General features: G+C 41.6%; 1 protein-coding gene across 2 annotated transcripts; it reads right to left on the reverse strand.

The window, feature by feature from the left end:
* Positions 1 to 351: 351 nt before the first annotated feature.
* On the reverse strand, positions 352 to 17,033 carry CRK (CRK proto-oncogene, adaptor protein). Of its 2 annotated transcripts, none has more exons than XM_030472586.1 (3): positions 16,682 to 17,033; positions 8,737 to 9,272; positions 352 to 3,696 (listed from the first exon to the last, which is right to left on the reverse strand). In XM_030472586.1, exons 1-3 carry the CDS (start codon positions 16,923 to 16,925, stop codon positions 3,559 to 3,561), a joined length of 918 nt encoding a protein of 305 aa, XP_030328446.1. In that variant the 5' UTR covers positions 16,926 to 17,033; the 3' UTR covers positions 352 to 3,558. The 2 variants fall into 2 exon arrangements, with proteins under 2 accessions (XP_030328446.1, XP_030328447.1); XM_030472587.1 differs by having other exon boundaries at positions 8,907 to 9,272; positions 16,682 to 17,014.
* Positions 17,034 to 17,516: the final 483 nt, after the last annotated feature.

A 17,516-nucleotide genomic window follows, 5' to 3' on the forward strand; every position in this document is an offset into this window, starting at 1 on the left:
CAAAGAACCCCCAAACTCTTTCCTGATTCACCTGTGTAGGTAGAAGTGACACTAACAGCTATAAAGTCCCATCTTAACATTCTTCATGAGTCCTCTTTTGCAGTGAGAACATACTTTTCCCCCACCTCCCTGACTCAAGCAATTTATTTGATTACAGAAAGTCACCTTGTTTTTACTGGTGATTTTACTTGACCACAAAACTCTTACTGGTTGATGAGTTATTTTAGTTACCTTGGTTTGCCTGCCATCTGTGTTTGTTTTGTATGAGTATGGCCAATTCAAAATGCCATACCCACTGCTCTATCTGTAATGCAAGTATCCCAATGACAGCGGATGGAGAATGACACCAAGTCAGAGTTTTGGCTATACTTTTATTTACTTCACGTACTATGAACATATACATTACATGCTACAAAAAAAATAAAAAAAAAAAAGACTTTAACTGTCAAGAAAGTGGATAGTGTTATAATACAATGTCACATGTTCATATTTTTCTTCAAACTGGTTTGGTTAGAATCCTTCCCCAAAACCATTAACAAAAATGAAGTGTTTTAAGATGATTAGAAATATTTGCATTATTAACAAATACAATTCAAACAGATTAACAAGATTTAACCAGGGCAAATATTAGTAAAAAGGCTGGGGTTTACCAAAATGAAAAGAGAGATTAAAAAAACCATAGCAGCCAGTTGTACTTTTTAGTGTGATATAGTGTGTAAATGCACCAGGAGAACACAGTGTAATTGAGCATTCTGCTTTCACGGTGTATTTCTAGAAATGATTATTCTAGTTCTAACACCTGCCTATGCACAAGAGACCAAAACCACAGCCAAGGAGAGACAAAAGATTGTGACCAACATTCTTAGCAATGATTCTTTTTTGCACGCATCCGGGAGGAGGGAGGGAACAAAGAGAAGAGGATAAACAAAGGCCACAAAAGGATTTCATCTACATGTTCATGAACAGAAGTTCTACCTATTTTCCTTTAGGAGCTCTGAGAAGCTGAAATGTCTATCTCGTCCGAATGCAAACATACTCATTTCTATCACCTATGAAACAAAAATCACATTTCGGCTTAGAACTGAATAGTGGAAAACAGTTGCATTAACGTATCAGTTGCCTAAGAAAAGCTGCTTCACAAGAACTTAGGATTCTAGTGCGACAGCAGCTATTAAGACTCCTCTAGTTGCTTTCATTTGCTCTTTCCAAGTGTACAAATATACACTTATATTTATACAGTCTTGACAAAAACACATCTACAAAGTTTGCAGGGTATTTGCTACTTAATTCAGTTTGTGTCTTTTGTATTAAAAAGGCAAGATTTGCATAATAAAACCAGGTGAAAAATGTTCTTTTGGTATCTTAAAATAACTGTGATTGGAAAGGTACAAACATCTGGGCTTTCATCAGCTGCAACTGGAAAAAGTACTTCAGAACAAACCGTGTCACTGTAAGAACACACAGTTCATTATGTTTCTTTTGCAACATAAGCCTAAATGGGCCACTGGTAAACTCGGTATTAAGTTTGTTATTTAGAGTGCAGCTCTTGAAAAAACAAAGAGTCATAGTAAATATCAAGGTCAGAGGAAAAATACAAATGAGCCTTAAAGAAACCAACGTGTTACAGGACCTAGAGTTAGTTTCTCAATTCTTTTCCTCAAAGTAAATCTTGTCCTAAGCTAGAAGAGATCCCACAGTCACTGGCAGATCACTCCAACCAGAAGAGCACCCCGAGCTAGACTAGTAGTACTGCAATTCTCTGTTACTGTTCTGTCACCACTGTCAGTTTCCTCATCATCTTCAGTAGTGCTTATGAGATTGGTGATGGAAAAGCACGATGAACATTGGTGTTAGGCTACAGATTAATGAGTGCCCATTACCTGAAAAGTAGTCAGGCTTGCTGATGGATTAGTTTTGAAGTAAAACAACTAGTACTTAAATAGAACAGAAATATTATGATTTCCAGCATGTTACAGTTCTGAGGTAAAGTGTTACCAGGATTCTGTTGTCTGGGTCGGTGCCTTGCAGCAATAGCCTTTGCCATGTGAACCAGCCCTCGCAGCGTTTACAACCAATGAGCTGTTCCAGGACATGGCTTCTATCAACCCAAAAAACATTTTCAGTTTGCTACTATTCAGAAAAACTGTTGTGTATGGATTACACTGTAGGCAAAGTTACAAAATCTGTTTGCTTAAGTTTGGTCACTAGAGTGCTGTGCTTGGAAAACAATCCAGGGTACAGGCAAGGGGGAGTTACTTCAGTGTTTCATTTCAGTTTACAAAACTTACTGAATCCATTCTGATTTATGTTAGAGAAAACCAGATAACTAGAAGAACAGACTAAAACCCAAAACCAAGCAGTGCATAACACCACCTATTCAATGCACTGATTCTCATTACGAGCTAGGAAGCCATATTTACTCTTATTATGCCTTTTGAGAATCAATCCAGAAGCACACAAGTATTTTCCATTAGTTTATTAAAAATAAAATCCTTGGGAATCCACTATCAAATATTTTACAGATGGGAATTAAACCAGAAGAGTCCCCAGAGTAACTTTAAAATAAAAAGTACTATTTGGTTTGTCAGTTCACCATGTTTGACACTGATTTGTACTGTAAGAGTATTGTACAAGAGGAGTTACTGAAGAACTCTAGAGAAATTAAAACTGGCCCTATATAATTTAATCTTACTGGAAAGCAGTGTCAATGTTTTAGTATATTTAGTGACTCAAACACTGCTTTAAAGCTATGCATTAAAGTGCTACGCACGTATGTTTCAGCACTGATATGGATGTTTACACTTCCATAAGCTTTCTATTTGTGGATAAAAAGAGCTATTGGTGTGTTAATAGAAAATTTTCATTTAAAATCAGCTGCTATGTTTGAAGCATCAACAGTACTGAAGGAATCAATCTAGTGTCCACAAACTTCTAGAATTCCAAGGTTGATTTGACCTGTCATTTACCATTAAAATGGTGAGCATCAATAAATCATAAGGCTGTCCCCACCGGGCTCTACGTGGACCTGTACTGCGCACAGTTAACTGACCACGCAAAGTACTCCACAGCCTTTCCAGGACAGAGGATTCAGGATGGAAAAAACAACAATATGGAGAAAGCTCCAGGATAAATTTGTGACATTTCTATCTATATATTGAATTGTCTAAGGTTGATGTTCATTGCCTGAGGAAGAAGCAACATAAGCAATAGGACCGGAGAGAGCTATAAATGTTACCTTAACATCTACATTACTGCCTTCTCCAACTGCTGCTGCTGGCAAGGTCCAGTCTGCTGTGCACATGGACAGAGCAGGCATTACAACCTATAATCATGTACTAGTTCTGCCACTTGACACACGAGTTATCTACTGTCGTACCCTGAATTACATGACCCTTGATTAAGGAATGGTGGTGTTCAGTCCCAGGGGTTTGCAGGTTATCAGAATGCTTAGACAAGCGATACCGCTTTCAACATCTGTCGGAACATAGTCTTGATGGCATCTGCAATAAAAACGAGTGGAGATTGTTCCCATCTGGAAGCGCAACTGTTGAGCCACACTCAGCTGAAGTCCTCGTCGGGATTCTGTTGATCCAGCAAGCGGACATGCGTGAATGGAAAGTGGCCACGTCTGCCGTTACACTCTCCTTCCCACTGACCACTCACGTTAATCTTTGTGACCTTTACCAGCTCACCGACCTGCAGGGTAGGAAATAAGGACGTGTTACTATTATAAAACCCAAGTGGACCAGATAAACTTCTATAGAAAGTAGTTTTAGTCTTGAGCATTTTTGATACACCAGCCTACCACCTGATGTTATTCACTCCTGAAGGAAGCAGAGAGAGGAAGAAGCGTACCTAGATCAGGTGAGAGCTCCCTAAATTGAAGAGCCTGTGATCCAGTGCCAACCTGCCAGAGCACCATCGCAATAAATGCATGGCACTGAACGGACAGAGGTTTGCACTCTGCTTGTGCTCCATCCGAAGACTTGCAGGGGTAATCTGCAAGCTAAACAGCTCCTTAATTTGCAAATTCCACTAAAAGCTTTTCAGGTTGTATTGGAAAAGTTCTGGGTAAGTGGGAGATAGAAGATAGATAGATAGATAGATAGATAGATAGATAGATAATCCAGCCACAGATTATTACTATACCATGGGTATAGTAAAGACAATTAATGCTCTTTCCCTCTTATACCTGAATTGTTTGGCTAGAAAAAGAATGGTTACTACAGACCAATGAAACAATATGCTCTAGTTTCAAAGTGTCCAGTTCTCATGTACCACAGTAAATAAAAGCACAGCAATGTCTCTCGTATTCTAATCTCCAACCTAATATTCACATAACCAGTTCTAAAGGTATTGTCTCCCTCTGACAAAGGTGGGGAACTGCACAGCAGTCCCTTTCCCAAGGCTGTGCAGTCAGGTAGTTCAGGTCGGGGCTGCAAGTCTAGGTCTAATCAGTCCCTAAAACTTAAATCTTAAAGAGTACTTTAATTAAGGAGCACTTACACATCCTAAGACAGCACAATTTACATTGTAAAGACTGTCACTGGAGAGGTGTTAAGTGCAACACTGAAAAGCTGTCTGCCCGTTTCTACCCCTCTCTAGAATTCTATGAATAATCCTAGTTACAAGTAACATGCAGCAGTTTTCAGAACTCTTCCCAGGTCCCAGAAGGAGAATGTTTTTGGGACAGATACACTCTATTTTCTTTCACTAATACTGTAAATAAACTCTCCAGGCACAGCCACAAGTGTTACCACATTTCATCCAGAAATTCACTGAATATACAATTACTAGTTTACACAGATGCTCATTACTGCGTTCCAAATTCATCCGGAAGAGAATCTCATTATTCTCACTTTCCAGGCAGTGAATGAAGAACAAGGAAAACAATTTAAGATGTTACAAATATCCATTAATTTTAAACGTTTTAATCACTTGCAATCTTTTGCCAGAACAGCTTTTAACAGTTCATAAATCCAAACTACTCCATGGACATTTAACTCAGCTTCCCATACCTCTGATAGTTACTTCTCTGGTAATGAGAGGCACACTTGGGACTCCAGTTTTTCCTTTTGTAGCCATTAGGAGAGACATTTTAATGAATCATATTTCGAAGAAAATCCTCTTATTTATTTGCTACAGGCAAAAGGAAGCCTTCTTGGACTGCTGAATGCTTGTTTCAGCTCTTTAGGAATTGAATCAAGCAGGATGGGTAATTTTGCTACTGCAAATAGTCACCAGGGGCTTGTACCAATAAAAACCTCAGTTGACCAAACCAATACATCAGCTATAATTTAACAAGGAGAAGATTAATTGTGACAATACTAGAAGCAGAAAATCTGATTTCCTAATCACAACCATCACCAGAATCATCACTATCCTACATAACTGTGAATTGCTTCAGACCTGGATATAATTCATGTATCAGCCTTCAACAGAAAAGTCTATAACCTCCAACCCACTAGGAAGGAAAGAGCACTTGTTATTACAAGTGCAGGAGTTTTAAAGCATTTAGACTAGATGTTCTCTCTGAATTCTCTTCAGTTTTAACATTGACTTGTGGTATCATTAGTCTATTGCACATCATCCCACCAAGAACAGCACCTCAGGAATAAAATTCCCCCTGCTAAAAGGCCAGATTTGCCTCAGTCTTCATCTGAAGTTTTAAATCTAAATACACCCCATATGCTTCAAAGCAAAACTGAAGGTTCATGTGAAGACTTCTGAATGCTGTGGTTTTTTTCCAAGCGCTCCTCTGGTAAGGTCAAGATGGCAGAGTTCTGCTACTGTTACAAAGAAAAACAATAAATGGATTGATCTCATTTCCTCCTATCTTTTAATTAATATAGACTGACAACTCCTTGAACAGGTCCAGATACAAGCAAAGTAACTTATCTCCTGCTGAATCTTTTTCCATAACACAGCACAGCCCTTATTAGAACATCTGATTCTCCTTCCTTAAGCTCTTCAAAACCAAGTCAGTTTAAAAATAAGAGGACAGATATTCTGTTTACAGTTTGGACCAAAAATGTTCGATATTAAGAATCTGTTTTCTTAAGAGTAACAGCGTGATCCACCCCCACCCATGAATAGTGCCAGACTTAAGGATAAGAGTTTTAATTTGGAAAGAATCCCACTTTCTATCTTTATAGTTATTAAAGAGGTCTGGGCAAAAATGGACTGGTAAGAGTCACATAATGCTTTCTACTAAGCTATCTAAGAAGAGATCTCTAAACAGAGAAGGAACACAATGAGGTGAAAGGAAATGGGAAAAAAGGAGACAACAAGAAACAGTACTTTGATAGACAAGATGAAGAGAAACTTGCAGAGTGAAGTGCATATTGCTGGTTTTTCCTTTACAGACATTGAAAGCAACTTGGTAACGTGATTTGAAATGATAAAAGCTGCAAAGAAGCTGGGAAAGCCTCTGAGAAGCAGTGACGAATGGCTCACACTTTATGTCATGCAATATTATGTACAGAATAAAGAACTACCACTGTTATTACTACTCTTAAATCTAGAGCTGTAGGAAGACAGGAATATATCATTCTAACCAAGAGGTTCAACATGTCAACTAGTAACCATTTAAGTAAGCCTATGAGAACTACGAAGGCCCCTGGTCTAATATAAAGGTAGAGAAATAATAATAATAGTAGTAGTAACAGTAATACTAGAGAAAGGAATAAACAAGTGATGCACAGCACAGTTGCTCACCACCCACTGACCAATGCCCAGCTCACCACTGAGCCCCAGTTGGCTCCTTCCAGCCACCTCCCCCCGGTTTCTATACTGAGTCAGACATTCCATAGTATGGAATATCCCTCTGGCTAGTTCAGGTCAGGTGTCCCGTCTCTGCTCCTCACTGGCAGGGCATAAGAAGCTGAGAAGCCCTTGATTAGGATAACCTCTGCTAAGCAACAACTAAACCATTGGTGTGTTATCAACATTATTCTCAGACTAAAGCCAAAACACAGCACTGCATAGGTTACTAGGAAGAAAATTAACCAGGACATTAAAGCACATTTGACAGATCATGTGGCTTGCAGTGGAGAGGATTGAACTAACATAAGGTCAGGCACTCACAAGCTGTTCTTCAGCGTGTAAAGGATTTTGCTTTCACTCAAAGTTGCTCACAGTGGCCTGGATTATGAGTGTTTTCCCACTCTATGCTATCAAACTGGGAGTTGGGCAGTGTTGGGGGGATCCACTTTAAATTAAGCTTAAGAGAACACTGCTAGTACACTACTAAATGAAAGCTTAAAACCAAATCCAGAAAGAAACCCAGAAGGTTTTGATAAATATGCAGCTCAAAGAAAATCTACCATCTGGTAATTGCAACAATCCACAATTCAGGAGTATTTCCAAGCTCCAGGAGGTGGCTGGGTGGATAGAGTGAGAAAAAGGGAAAAAGATGGTGGTTTAGGCTGTGTAAAGTCTGAAGCTTAAAAATCTCCACACTTCCCCAAAACCTGGTGAGTTGGCATAAATTTCTAGACATGTTTCTCAACCCAAAACGTTACACTTTGTATCCTGCCAATCAATTCAGAAATACAATAGCACCTCGGAGTGTATTTACACTGCTTCCCTAGACAAATTTTATCTACAATGGGGATATTCCCATCTCCCAGATTGTACATCATTAGGTCTGTAGAATGTGCTGCCTGTGCCAATTCTGTACTAAAGACACAGACGTCCAATTGCCACATCACTGAAGTGCCTTCTGTGCTCCACACAATTAAATGAAGTATTTGAGAGTGAAGAGGAGATGCTCTGACTCAGCACAGAAACTGTTTTTTCCCAAGTACTTAAAATGTTATATAAACAGGAAGTCAATTAGGTATCAGGAAATTCCAGAGCCTTTAGCTCAAAGAAAGCCCAGATTAAAGGAATCCATTTACATAGCATCCTAAGGCAAAGGTCTGCCACTGAGAATACCTTAAGTCTCAATTTCCTCAGCTATAACTTGGGGGGTAACTATGTGATGTGCAGAGATAGAGCACTCTAGTCTCCTTTTAAGAGGAAAGTAATAAAAAGGGGCATGGTCGAGTACTTGATTGTATCAGGAAGTGAATCAACCTTAGGGAAACTCACTGCTTTATTACAAATCATTCTCCATCAATCACTGCTTTATTACAAATCATATTCTATCAATCACTGCTTTACAGGAGACCTCCCTAATGAACTATGTGTTCCTGCTTCACCAACTAGAAACCAATGCGTGATCATCATCCTCTCAGTCTGTGTAATGTTCAAGTGACTCTCAATGCTTCCAGTGATTGCTTTTAAACTGCTGACAGATTAGGGGGAAAAAAGAAGGTAAGAAACAACCCAGCAACAACCCAGCACACCTTTTAAAGCTTGGGGTGAGGCAAGAGACAGTGAACACAGGTTCAGACACACAACTTATGAACTGCTCCCTCTCCCTCCCCCCTAAAATAAAGACTTCAGAAGTGAAAACATGGATGGGGAAACACTTATGTTAGTGATGTTTAACAAAAGACACGATATTGGTTCAGTAACCTGAACATGCTACAATAATCAAACTCTAGTCTACAAGTGACTCTAGTCACTTATTCATTCCAAAAAAAGCTTTTATCCATAACTTATTAATCATGATGTAAAACCAGTATTACAATGCTTTTCCCTTTCTTATTCCTACAAAACTAGAACGTGATTGAAAGGGAAATCCCTTGAACAGATCTCTTCTTTCTAAGTTTTTTGCCCATTATGTACCTCCAAAGCCAAGGCTGTCTTGTCGTAGGCATTAGGGACTCGCTTCTGGATAACCCGGGCATAAATAGGGCCATTCTGAAGGTTAGGGAGCGGAGCGTTGATGCAGGGCTGGGCATAGGGCCCTGGCTCCGGCCCACCCAGTGGTTGTGGGTGGGAACTATCCTGGTTACCTCCAATCGGAGCAGATAGTGAAGCAGAGGAAGGTCTATACTTCTCGACGTAAGGAACAGGTATCATTCCCCTCTTCCCTTCGCTGTCTTCTGCATTCCACCATTGCTCTTCAGGTTTATCCCGGATTTTCAGTATGTCTCCTTTCTTAAATGGAAGATCTTCTTCATCGTTTCCATTAAAGTCAAAGAGAGCTCGCACATATTCGGCTTCCTCCTGCCTGAGGATAACACCACTATTCTGCCTGGATCGGGAAACTGGTTCTATCAAGGTTGTAGTGTCCAAATAGTGTATTTTGTAGAATTCCAGTAAAGATGGCAAAGAATCAAACTCTTGGTCACCTATTCGAAATCGGCTGGGATTCAACCCTGAAAGAAGAAGGTCACATGTCAAAGAGAGCACACAACAGTTAAAACCAAGTAAAACATTTGGAAAGACAAATATATTTACAGATACGTTATTTGATAGTGAATTTGGTCATCTTTAGATCAACATTTATCCTATTCGGCTCTTCTGTGTGTTTCTAGTCAAAGACAGCACTATCAGGATCGTGAGGATAGAGTTTTATTTGTAAAGAGTTTGTTAAAGAAGGAAAAAAAGAAATTGTTTGGCACTGCCAAACTTCCCAAATGAGGCTAAAAATATCCCGTTTCCTTGAGGGTTATATGGACCCAACAGATAAAAGTGTTCAGTACATCTGAGTTTCTCAGGAGCCTGTACATTCGATAAGACAATTCCCTTTTTCCTGTTTTATACTATAAATCCAGGAAACAAATGAAATTTTGGTGCGATTTCAAGGAAGGTGGGTTCTTTAAAAGTTATTTCAACAGGACACATTGCAATAATGGTTATTTACCTGTTGTGATGGATCTTGGCTTAAAGGCATGGACACCACAGCAAACTGTTTAGCATAGCAGTGAACAACTTACGTGACTGAGCAAATGAGCTGCTTTTTGATAAAAGGTACCATTAAAGAACATGATGTCTGATGCAATGCAAAGCAACAATGTATGTTTTCATAACAAGTATAGTTTAGTCTTTTAATCTCAAGTCTTGTAGTTTCTTTGTCAGATGGAGCCTAAGCTATAAACCTCAACCTCAAATACATTAAAATCCAGATGATTTTCACATTCAAGTCATTAGAAGTATCAAAGTGCAGATATCCATTAGTTTTCAATGTGTGCTGCACTTTTTTTTCCCCGTTTTATGTTCTTCAGGCTCAGCTGGGGAAAAACCATACACGTGATGTTCTATTTCCACAAGCCCCATACACTGTAATCAGTTATGGGAAGGATTGTGGAAGGCTGGGGGAGGGTAGTGGAGGGGAAAAAGATTGATGCTTTAATGAGTAACTCTTAGCAAGAAAGAGATGCTTACTTTGCAAGTCTGGTTCTCTGCAGGGAATATCTAACAGTTCTGAGACTGAGCTCTCCAGTACAAAGCTAGCAGAATTCTTCAAGCTGTCACTGATCCAAAACCCCCTTCAAAGTAGCACTGTCAGCATGGAAAGCTAACAGTGCATGAGACTAAAAAGGGGTTCTAATAGAGAAAGGGGCAGATTCAGTAAGATCAACATAGGCATACACCCGATAAATAAGTTTTGAAGTGTTCTGAAGGAACCTGCACATTAGTGACGCTAGTTACAGGGAATTCAAAGCAGCAGAACTAAGTCATTGGAAAATGCCTATTTGCATGCATTAACTGCCCTGAAAGGCTTGCAAAAGAAATGAGCACAAATGCAATGAGCCAAAACCCAGAAGCAATACCCTCTAAAAATACAAAAACCAAAACAGAAACTGGCATCACAAGACACGAGGAAGTTACTGTAACTATCAGTAAGAAATATGAACCCAGCATGGAAAGCGAAGTAAGATTCCACCTCGCTCTCCCAAAGTGTGATGCTGAAAAGATGCAAACCCCCCTCCAAGTTTTGTTGATGGGATGTAACTTACAGCTCCAGACTTAGCAAGAACTTTGGAATTTCACCTCAGAGGCAGTTCTTAGCTCTGTGGTCTCACAGGAGATGACTTCTGGCTGGACAGGCAGCACCCCTACACGCTTCACAAGAGCATATGTGCACTACATAAGCATATAATATCTGGGAATGTCATGCTTCCGCTAGCATCGGAAGCAGGAAGCTGGGCTTTGTAACAAGTGGTATAGACATCAAGTTTCAGACAAACCTTGCGACAGCAACACGAGCATACATCTGCTGCTGTTTTAGATGAGAACCTTTAAGGATCAAGGCTTGTGTAGACACTTATGTCAAAAGAAGAAGTCGAGGAAACTTTAGGAGGACCATAAGTCCTGAAGTCATAAGGAGAAAACTGAATCTCAGGTAAGTTCACAGACACAGACATGAAATCTATAGCCTGAAACACTAATTCACCTCCATAAAACCTGCTACAAACTGACTCAGGAGGCTGAGATCTCAGTGTCCAGCAAAGTACACACAGAAATCTCTTTAAAACTCACAGGAAATGAGCAATTCAGTAACATTCATCAGCCTTGTCAGCACCAAAGTCATCACTCAGATGAACAAGGGTTTTGGGGATGTCTTCCCCCCACACCCTTTTTCTTTTGAACAGGTTCACCCTCTTGAATTAATGCATAACAGCCTGAATAGCTGCCAAACGTACCTGAATAAATCTGGACTCTCAGAGGAAAATCCACTGTGACTTTATGTATGGGGAAGGAGTGACTGAGATCAGTGTACTGTGTCCTGGAAAATCACATTCTAAAAGACATTTCACACAACTGGATAGGAGTGAGAGAACAGAGACCCTCCAAACAAACCTCCTCACAACAAACAAATCTACAAGGTTAATCCAAATCAGAGAATATAAAGGCAGCAACCTGGTCATTGCCTGGAGAATTTAAATAGAAGGCTTCTAAATTCAGCTAAAATAGGCATAAAAAGGACAAAAATGGTTGAAAGTCACAGCTGGGAAAACACAGTTGGAAATAAAATACAACTACCCCTTACCAAGCAAGTGATAAACGTCTCATCAGTTTAAGTCTTTTGTGTATACTCTTGTTTGGCTACAAGGTAAAGAGCTGAATGATGCTCACTTATGTAGTGAGGAAATAATTCTATTCACTACGGGCTTCCAAGTTTTGTCATTCCCTGGTTTAATGAAAGGCAAAGATTAACAGATTTCAGGCTCAGAGGAATTCTTCAGCTTCTTGTTTGAGCTGCAACACTTCTCATACCTGTAGACCAATGGAAAAATTAAGGCAAGAGGTACCACAAGAAAAAGTTACAGCAGCAAAGGAAATGTTTCCCTTCATGACTCTGGGATTCTTGAAGGCACAAGTTTGAGCAGCACATTGTCTGCATCTTCTGAGGGCTCTCAGGAAGAGGAGAAGGCGTGTAAAGGTAAGCGTAGCTACTGGAGGAACTTTAGTCACTTCCTATTAAAGCTGGACAACCAGTTGAGCAGGAGGAATAACCCTCCTTTTTCCCAGCTCTGCACAGCCAAAGGAAGAACAGCTATTGAGCTTGCACCTCAGCTTCTTTCTACTACTCAGCTCGTAAGATGGCGCCTTTAAATGAGAAGCACAAAGGGCTGAGTATCACCTTTCTTACTTATTCCATCCTAGTTCCATCAGCACTAGGACTTAATTCCTAGTGATTCCAGCCATTCCAGCATGTCAGAAGAGCCAGTGAAACCTCTGCTCTCAAGAAGGTGAGGAAAGAGTTAAAATCCAAAGTGTCCCAGAATGAAGGTTTCAAATCTGGACCCTGTCAGTTCTCTGTTTATGATGCGCATTCCTTCCTGACAAAACACTTTCACACTGCCTTGGCTTCATGTCAGTCTGGAAAAGATTGCTTATGTTTGTTTTAAATAGTGGATATATACTGGGGAAGTAAAGGTATAAACCACCTAATATTCTGCTTCTGAGAGTGTGGGCAGGTGGTGTAACCACAGAGCAACTTCTCACTTTCTCATATGTCTCAGGGGTTTTATATTTCTCTCTTCACTCCCACTGTGTTAGTACCATGGGGCAGTTTTCTCTTTATTCCTAAGCTTTGGCAAGCTTTCCTCTTCAGCGCAGGGAAGACCTCCCAGAAACACAGACTTTCATTTTTGTTTCTAGATCTAGTCTATATGGGTGCCCCCTCCTCCCCTACTTATAAAGTATGTTTTGGGCAAGAAAAGCTGTTCTTATCATGCAGAGTACTGAGACAGGAGGCTCTCATTTCAAAGCAAGACATCACAGTGATGTAAGCCAGTTTCCTCCTGGAGCATTTGGAACTCTGCTATGAAGGCATCACATTCCAGCCTGTGTGTTTCCCCACCCCCACAGGGACACCTTTTTCCTTGTTCTCAAGTACCTCCCTACTCAAGGCTGAGTAAAACAATTAAGTACCCATGAACACCCTATAAAACCAGTAAAACCCCATTCACTGCCTCCTGAAGACAGCTCCAAGCACAGCAGGAGAATATTCTTACAGGAGTTATATATATATAACACATATAACATTTCTGCAGATAACCAGAGGATTAAAGTAGATGTCTATGTAGACACTTTCCATGCTTCCAATAGTTCACATTTTAAGACTTTAATGTAAAAAGTAAAATTAAAAATCCCAACAAAAAAGCAAGCCTCAAAACCCTCCAAGTGTCAGAGTTAAACCATACTGCTCACACATACCTAAAGACACTGCATACAGAGCTGAGTATGGATATCATTAGGTAAATACTACACGATTCCAGGAAGTACAGTCACAATGGAAGTGATTTAGACATGTAAGTCAAACAGCATGTTCTTACTATGCAAACTTACTGAAAACACCACCTTCTACATTATATCTGTCATAATGTCCTGCTTTAGAGAGACAAACTTTACAACAGTACAAGGTTTCTGGCCTTATTACATTGTACTTTCAAGAGAAAGCATATCTTTCTGTAGATATTTTAGGCATTTTGGTTTAGTGCATATCATACATTTTTACCCTGGACTCATATGTCAAATTGCAAACATATGATGCATTTCAATGTTTCCTCTATTGTCCATGGCCATGCCAATGCCTGCATGGAGTACTTCTGTCTTGTTTCTAACTGTGATATTTTATAACAAATGATACCCTAATTCCTATTCAGTTGTTAATTTCCATTGGAAACAGAGTGTTTCTCTTTCCCATAATCCAGTGATTTACCCTGTTTTCTCTGAATGGCCTTAAAACATTTCAGGAAGATGCAGCTGTTTTGAGAATGTCTGTTAAATTCTTTTTTCCTCATGCTGAAAAATCACCTGCAAGAAGTTACAAACTGCAGCATGTCAGGCAAAAGGTGAATTTAACAACAAGTTACCAAGTCTATTTTATAGTCTGGAAATGGATCAAAGTATCACAGGGTTTTTTTGGCTTCCTCTTACATTAGGGAAGCCAAAGCTTCTCATCTCATTCATTCTGCACAGAGCAGTGGTAAATCAGTCACGAACTGCATACACACATACCAAGACTAACAAAAACCAACCTAAAAACCTGATGTGGCATATTCAGGTTTCCCAGTGAGAAACTCACTAAACAATTAATTGCTAAAAAAACTATACCATAAGATTAACACAGTAAAGTTGTTCTTCCTTTAGCTTGACCACAATAGACATGACAATCCGCAAACATTTACCTCATTTTACTGCATTAGCTTCCCTATCCAAACGGGAAACCATCTCCAATCTCCTACCACTGCTTCCATCTCCCTCCCATTGCAGAGCATCCCCCCACTTACTTTTTCCTGGAAGAAAACCTTAATTACACTTGAAGTCTAATTTAATACACAGACACCCCAGCACCTTCTTTGGGTTGAGCATGAAGGGAGAGCAATGCATGGAGGCATGATTTATTTGGAACTACTAAAATCTCAGCACAGGAGTATCTGTGGTGCAGGGGTGATGCATCACCCATCCTCAGAACATCCAGGGGAAATCAAAAGAGACCAACTAAAGCATAATTGTACTTTTTAACATCTATTAAGCCTATTGTGCCAACAGCCAACACAGCTACAATAGCAGCCACTCTTCTAAAATGGATAAACATTTAAAACAGAAGGGAATTATGCAATGGGAATTATTTAGTGATTTTTAAAACTGCCACCAAAAACTCCAGTGTTTTAACACCCTTAACATAATCCAGCCATGGAATGCCACAAACATTACTGAGCTTAGGAATGTAACACAATTAAGTGAGGATGGGTATGGTACTAAAGTGATACCACAGGAACATGGAAAACACTGGTTTTCCAGAGATAAGTTGCTCTCTGGAAAACAGCTGCTCAGAAACGACAGACACACATCCTCCAGCGTTGTTCATCACTGTCTTTAAAATCCTCTTGGGCTGGATTCCAGAACAAGCCATCCTGGTAACCGATTCTGCTCTGTGTAACACCAGTCATGCATGTTAACAATTCAATACATAAACCTACAGCAATAAACCTCTGTCCTCTCAGACACAAAACCATGAGCAATCCACCACATCTTGTGGCAAACCATTTTACTACCCACAGCAGTAATGACTTCCACTTCCAGCTGAATTCAGCCACCTTAAATTTCTAACTTGTGGAGCTTTTTGTGCCTTGGGTGCACTCTGTCACAGGTTCCTGGGATAAACACCATGATTTCGGGCTTTCCCAAATTTGCCAATAGGAAATGTTCCCCTGAGCAGGGGAAATTACTGTGTAACAGTGCAAACCTATTGGCAACAGTTTTGTTTTTCTTAGATTATCTCCTTCTTAACTACAGCTTGTGCAGAGGCTGAAGAATCCTTCTCATAACAAGTTCTGTTGCATCTTCCCGATATAGGTCTCTTATTCTAACCACAGAGCTACACCAGGAAGAACTGTCTCTGTAACAATTCACACACTGCTTACTCTGCCAAAGCAGCTCAGCAGATCTCTTATTACACAGGTTTACTACACTTCCAAATCATGTGCTGGTTCCCCTCTGAGATGATAGCAACACACCCAGATCATTCTGCAAGCATTAATACCCAAACTTGAGCAGTTCCACTATAACTTCAGTCATGCCACTGCCTTTGTATTACACATTGTTACACATCGGAGGATGCTGCTTGGGCTCTTGTTCATTTAACTGCACTTGGACATTGCAGATTGCTGCTTCCCATGGTTTTCCCTCTGGCACAATCAGTGTCTTCTGCTCTATAAGCATTACACTTAAACACATCGTTGTCATATCAGATGTTAGGTTGAGGAATAACATCAAACATTCCCTTTTAAGATATAGGAGGGGAAAACCTCCTGAACTTCACATCTGATTTGTATTCCCGAAGAGTTCTCACTCCTTAAACCACTCACATAATACTTTGATTCATGATCTGAAATTTAGCCTCACTCTGCTCTCTAACACAAAACTATCTCGTCAGAATCCACACTTTTAAGTGACACTTCCCCCGAGCCGTGCCCTGGCCGAACTGACACGGTATCTATGAACTATAATTAACCGGTTTATGAAAGGAAAAGAACGGGTGAGCGCTACAGGAGGGCTGTACAGCCCTGTCAGGAGGGCTCCAACAAGCGCTCAACTCCAGGGAACGCCTAACTATCAGGTGTTAGGTGGCTGGAAGGCAGGTGCAGGCAGGCGGCTCAGCTCAGTCAAGAGCCCCAGCACCAAACCACCACTTCATCCCACCACAAAGAGCTCCGCGACCCGCACCGCCGCCCGCGGGGAGCCGCACACCGGGGCCGGGCTGCCCTCCCCGCCGGGGCACCGCCAGCCCTTTGGTGGAAGAGGGGGGGGGGTGAGGGGTGTCACTCACCCGGGGCCCCAGGGCCCTCTCCGCCGGCCCGCCGGCCTCCCGCCGGCCCCAGGCTGTTGACGATGTAGTGCGAGACGCGGGAGCTTTCGGACACCGAGAGCACGAAGTCGCCGGGGATGGTGCCCGAATCGCGCACCAGGAAGGTCCCGTGGCGCTGCCCCTGCAGCAGCGTCACCGCCTCGGCCCGGCTCAGCCTCCCCCAGTACCAGCTCGCCCGGTCCTCGGAGTCGAACTGCCCGGCCATGGGGCACCCCCCCCCCCAACACCGCCCGCGGGCCGCCGGTGCCCCGCTCCGCGCCCAGCCCCGCCACCCAAAATGGCGGACCCTGCCCTGACCTCACCTACCGGATGTGAGCGCAGACGGGAGACGCGGGGAAGAAGCGGCATCATCGCCCCGCGCGGCTCATGCGCGGTGAGGGGCTGCGGGGAGGCGGGAACGCGGCGCTGAGGGGAGGAGGAGCCGTGAGGTACCGGGGGGGTGCCCCGCTCCGGGCTGCCGGGAGCGGCCGCCTCCAGGGCTGGTTTATCCCCCCGGTGCGAGAGCAGTGTCCGGGGAGCTGCTCGTTGTCGCCCGGGAGCAGCCAGGACTCGTCTCTACGTTTAGTATATCCCGTTAGGAGGGTATAGTTGCACCCTGAGAGTCCCCATTCCCCGGTGGCTTCCCTGCTCCTGTGTCTGCTTGTGGTGCTTTATGTGAAGCTAGGATATTAGGAGCGTTAAATCACAGCAGCAAGACCTTCGTTCTGTGCAATTGTTGACAGACTTCAAGCAAATAAATCAGAAGTTTCTTACCATGGCAAAATTTAGTGTTTTTCTAAGTTTTTTCTGGAAAACT

This window comes from Strigops habroptila (genome assembly GCF_004027225.2).
Source record: "Strigops habroptila isolate Jane chromosome 13 unlocalized genomic scaffold, bStrHab1.2.pri S16, whole genome shotgun sequence".
Taxonomy (NCBI): Eukaryota; Metazoa; Chordata; class Aves; order Psittaciformes; family Psittacidae; genus Strigops; species Strigops habroptila.

Coding starts and splice junctions, on each gene's coding strand:
- CRK (XM_030472586.1), bottom strand. CDS start 16,925: ATGGCCGGGCAGTTCGACTCCGAGGACCGGGCGAGCTGGTACTGGGGG. Junction 9,273..16,681: donor AGAGGGCCCTGGGGCCCCGG/GTGAGTGACACC, acceptor TTCTTCTTTCAG/GGTTGAATCCCAGCCGATTT. Junction 3,697..8,736: donor AGACAGCCTTGGCTTTGGAG/GTACATAATGGG, acceptor CCTACCCTGCAG/GTCGGTGAGCTGGTAAAGGT.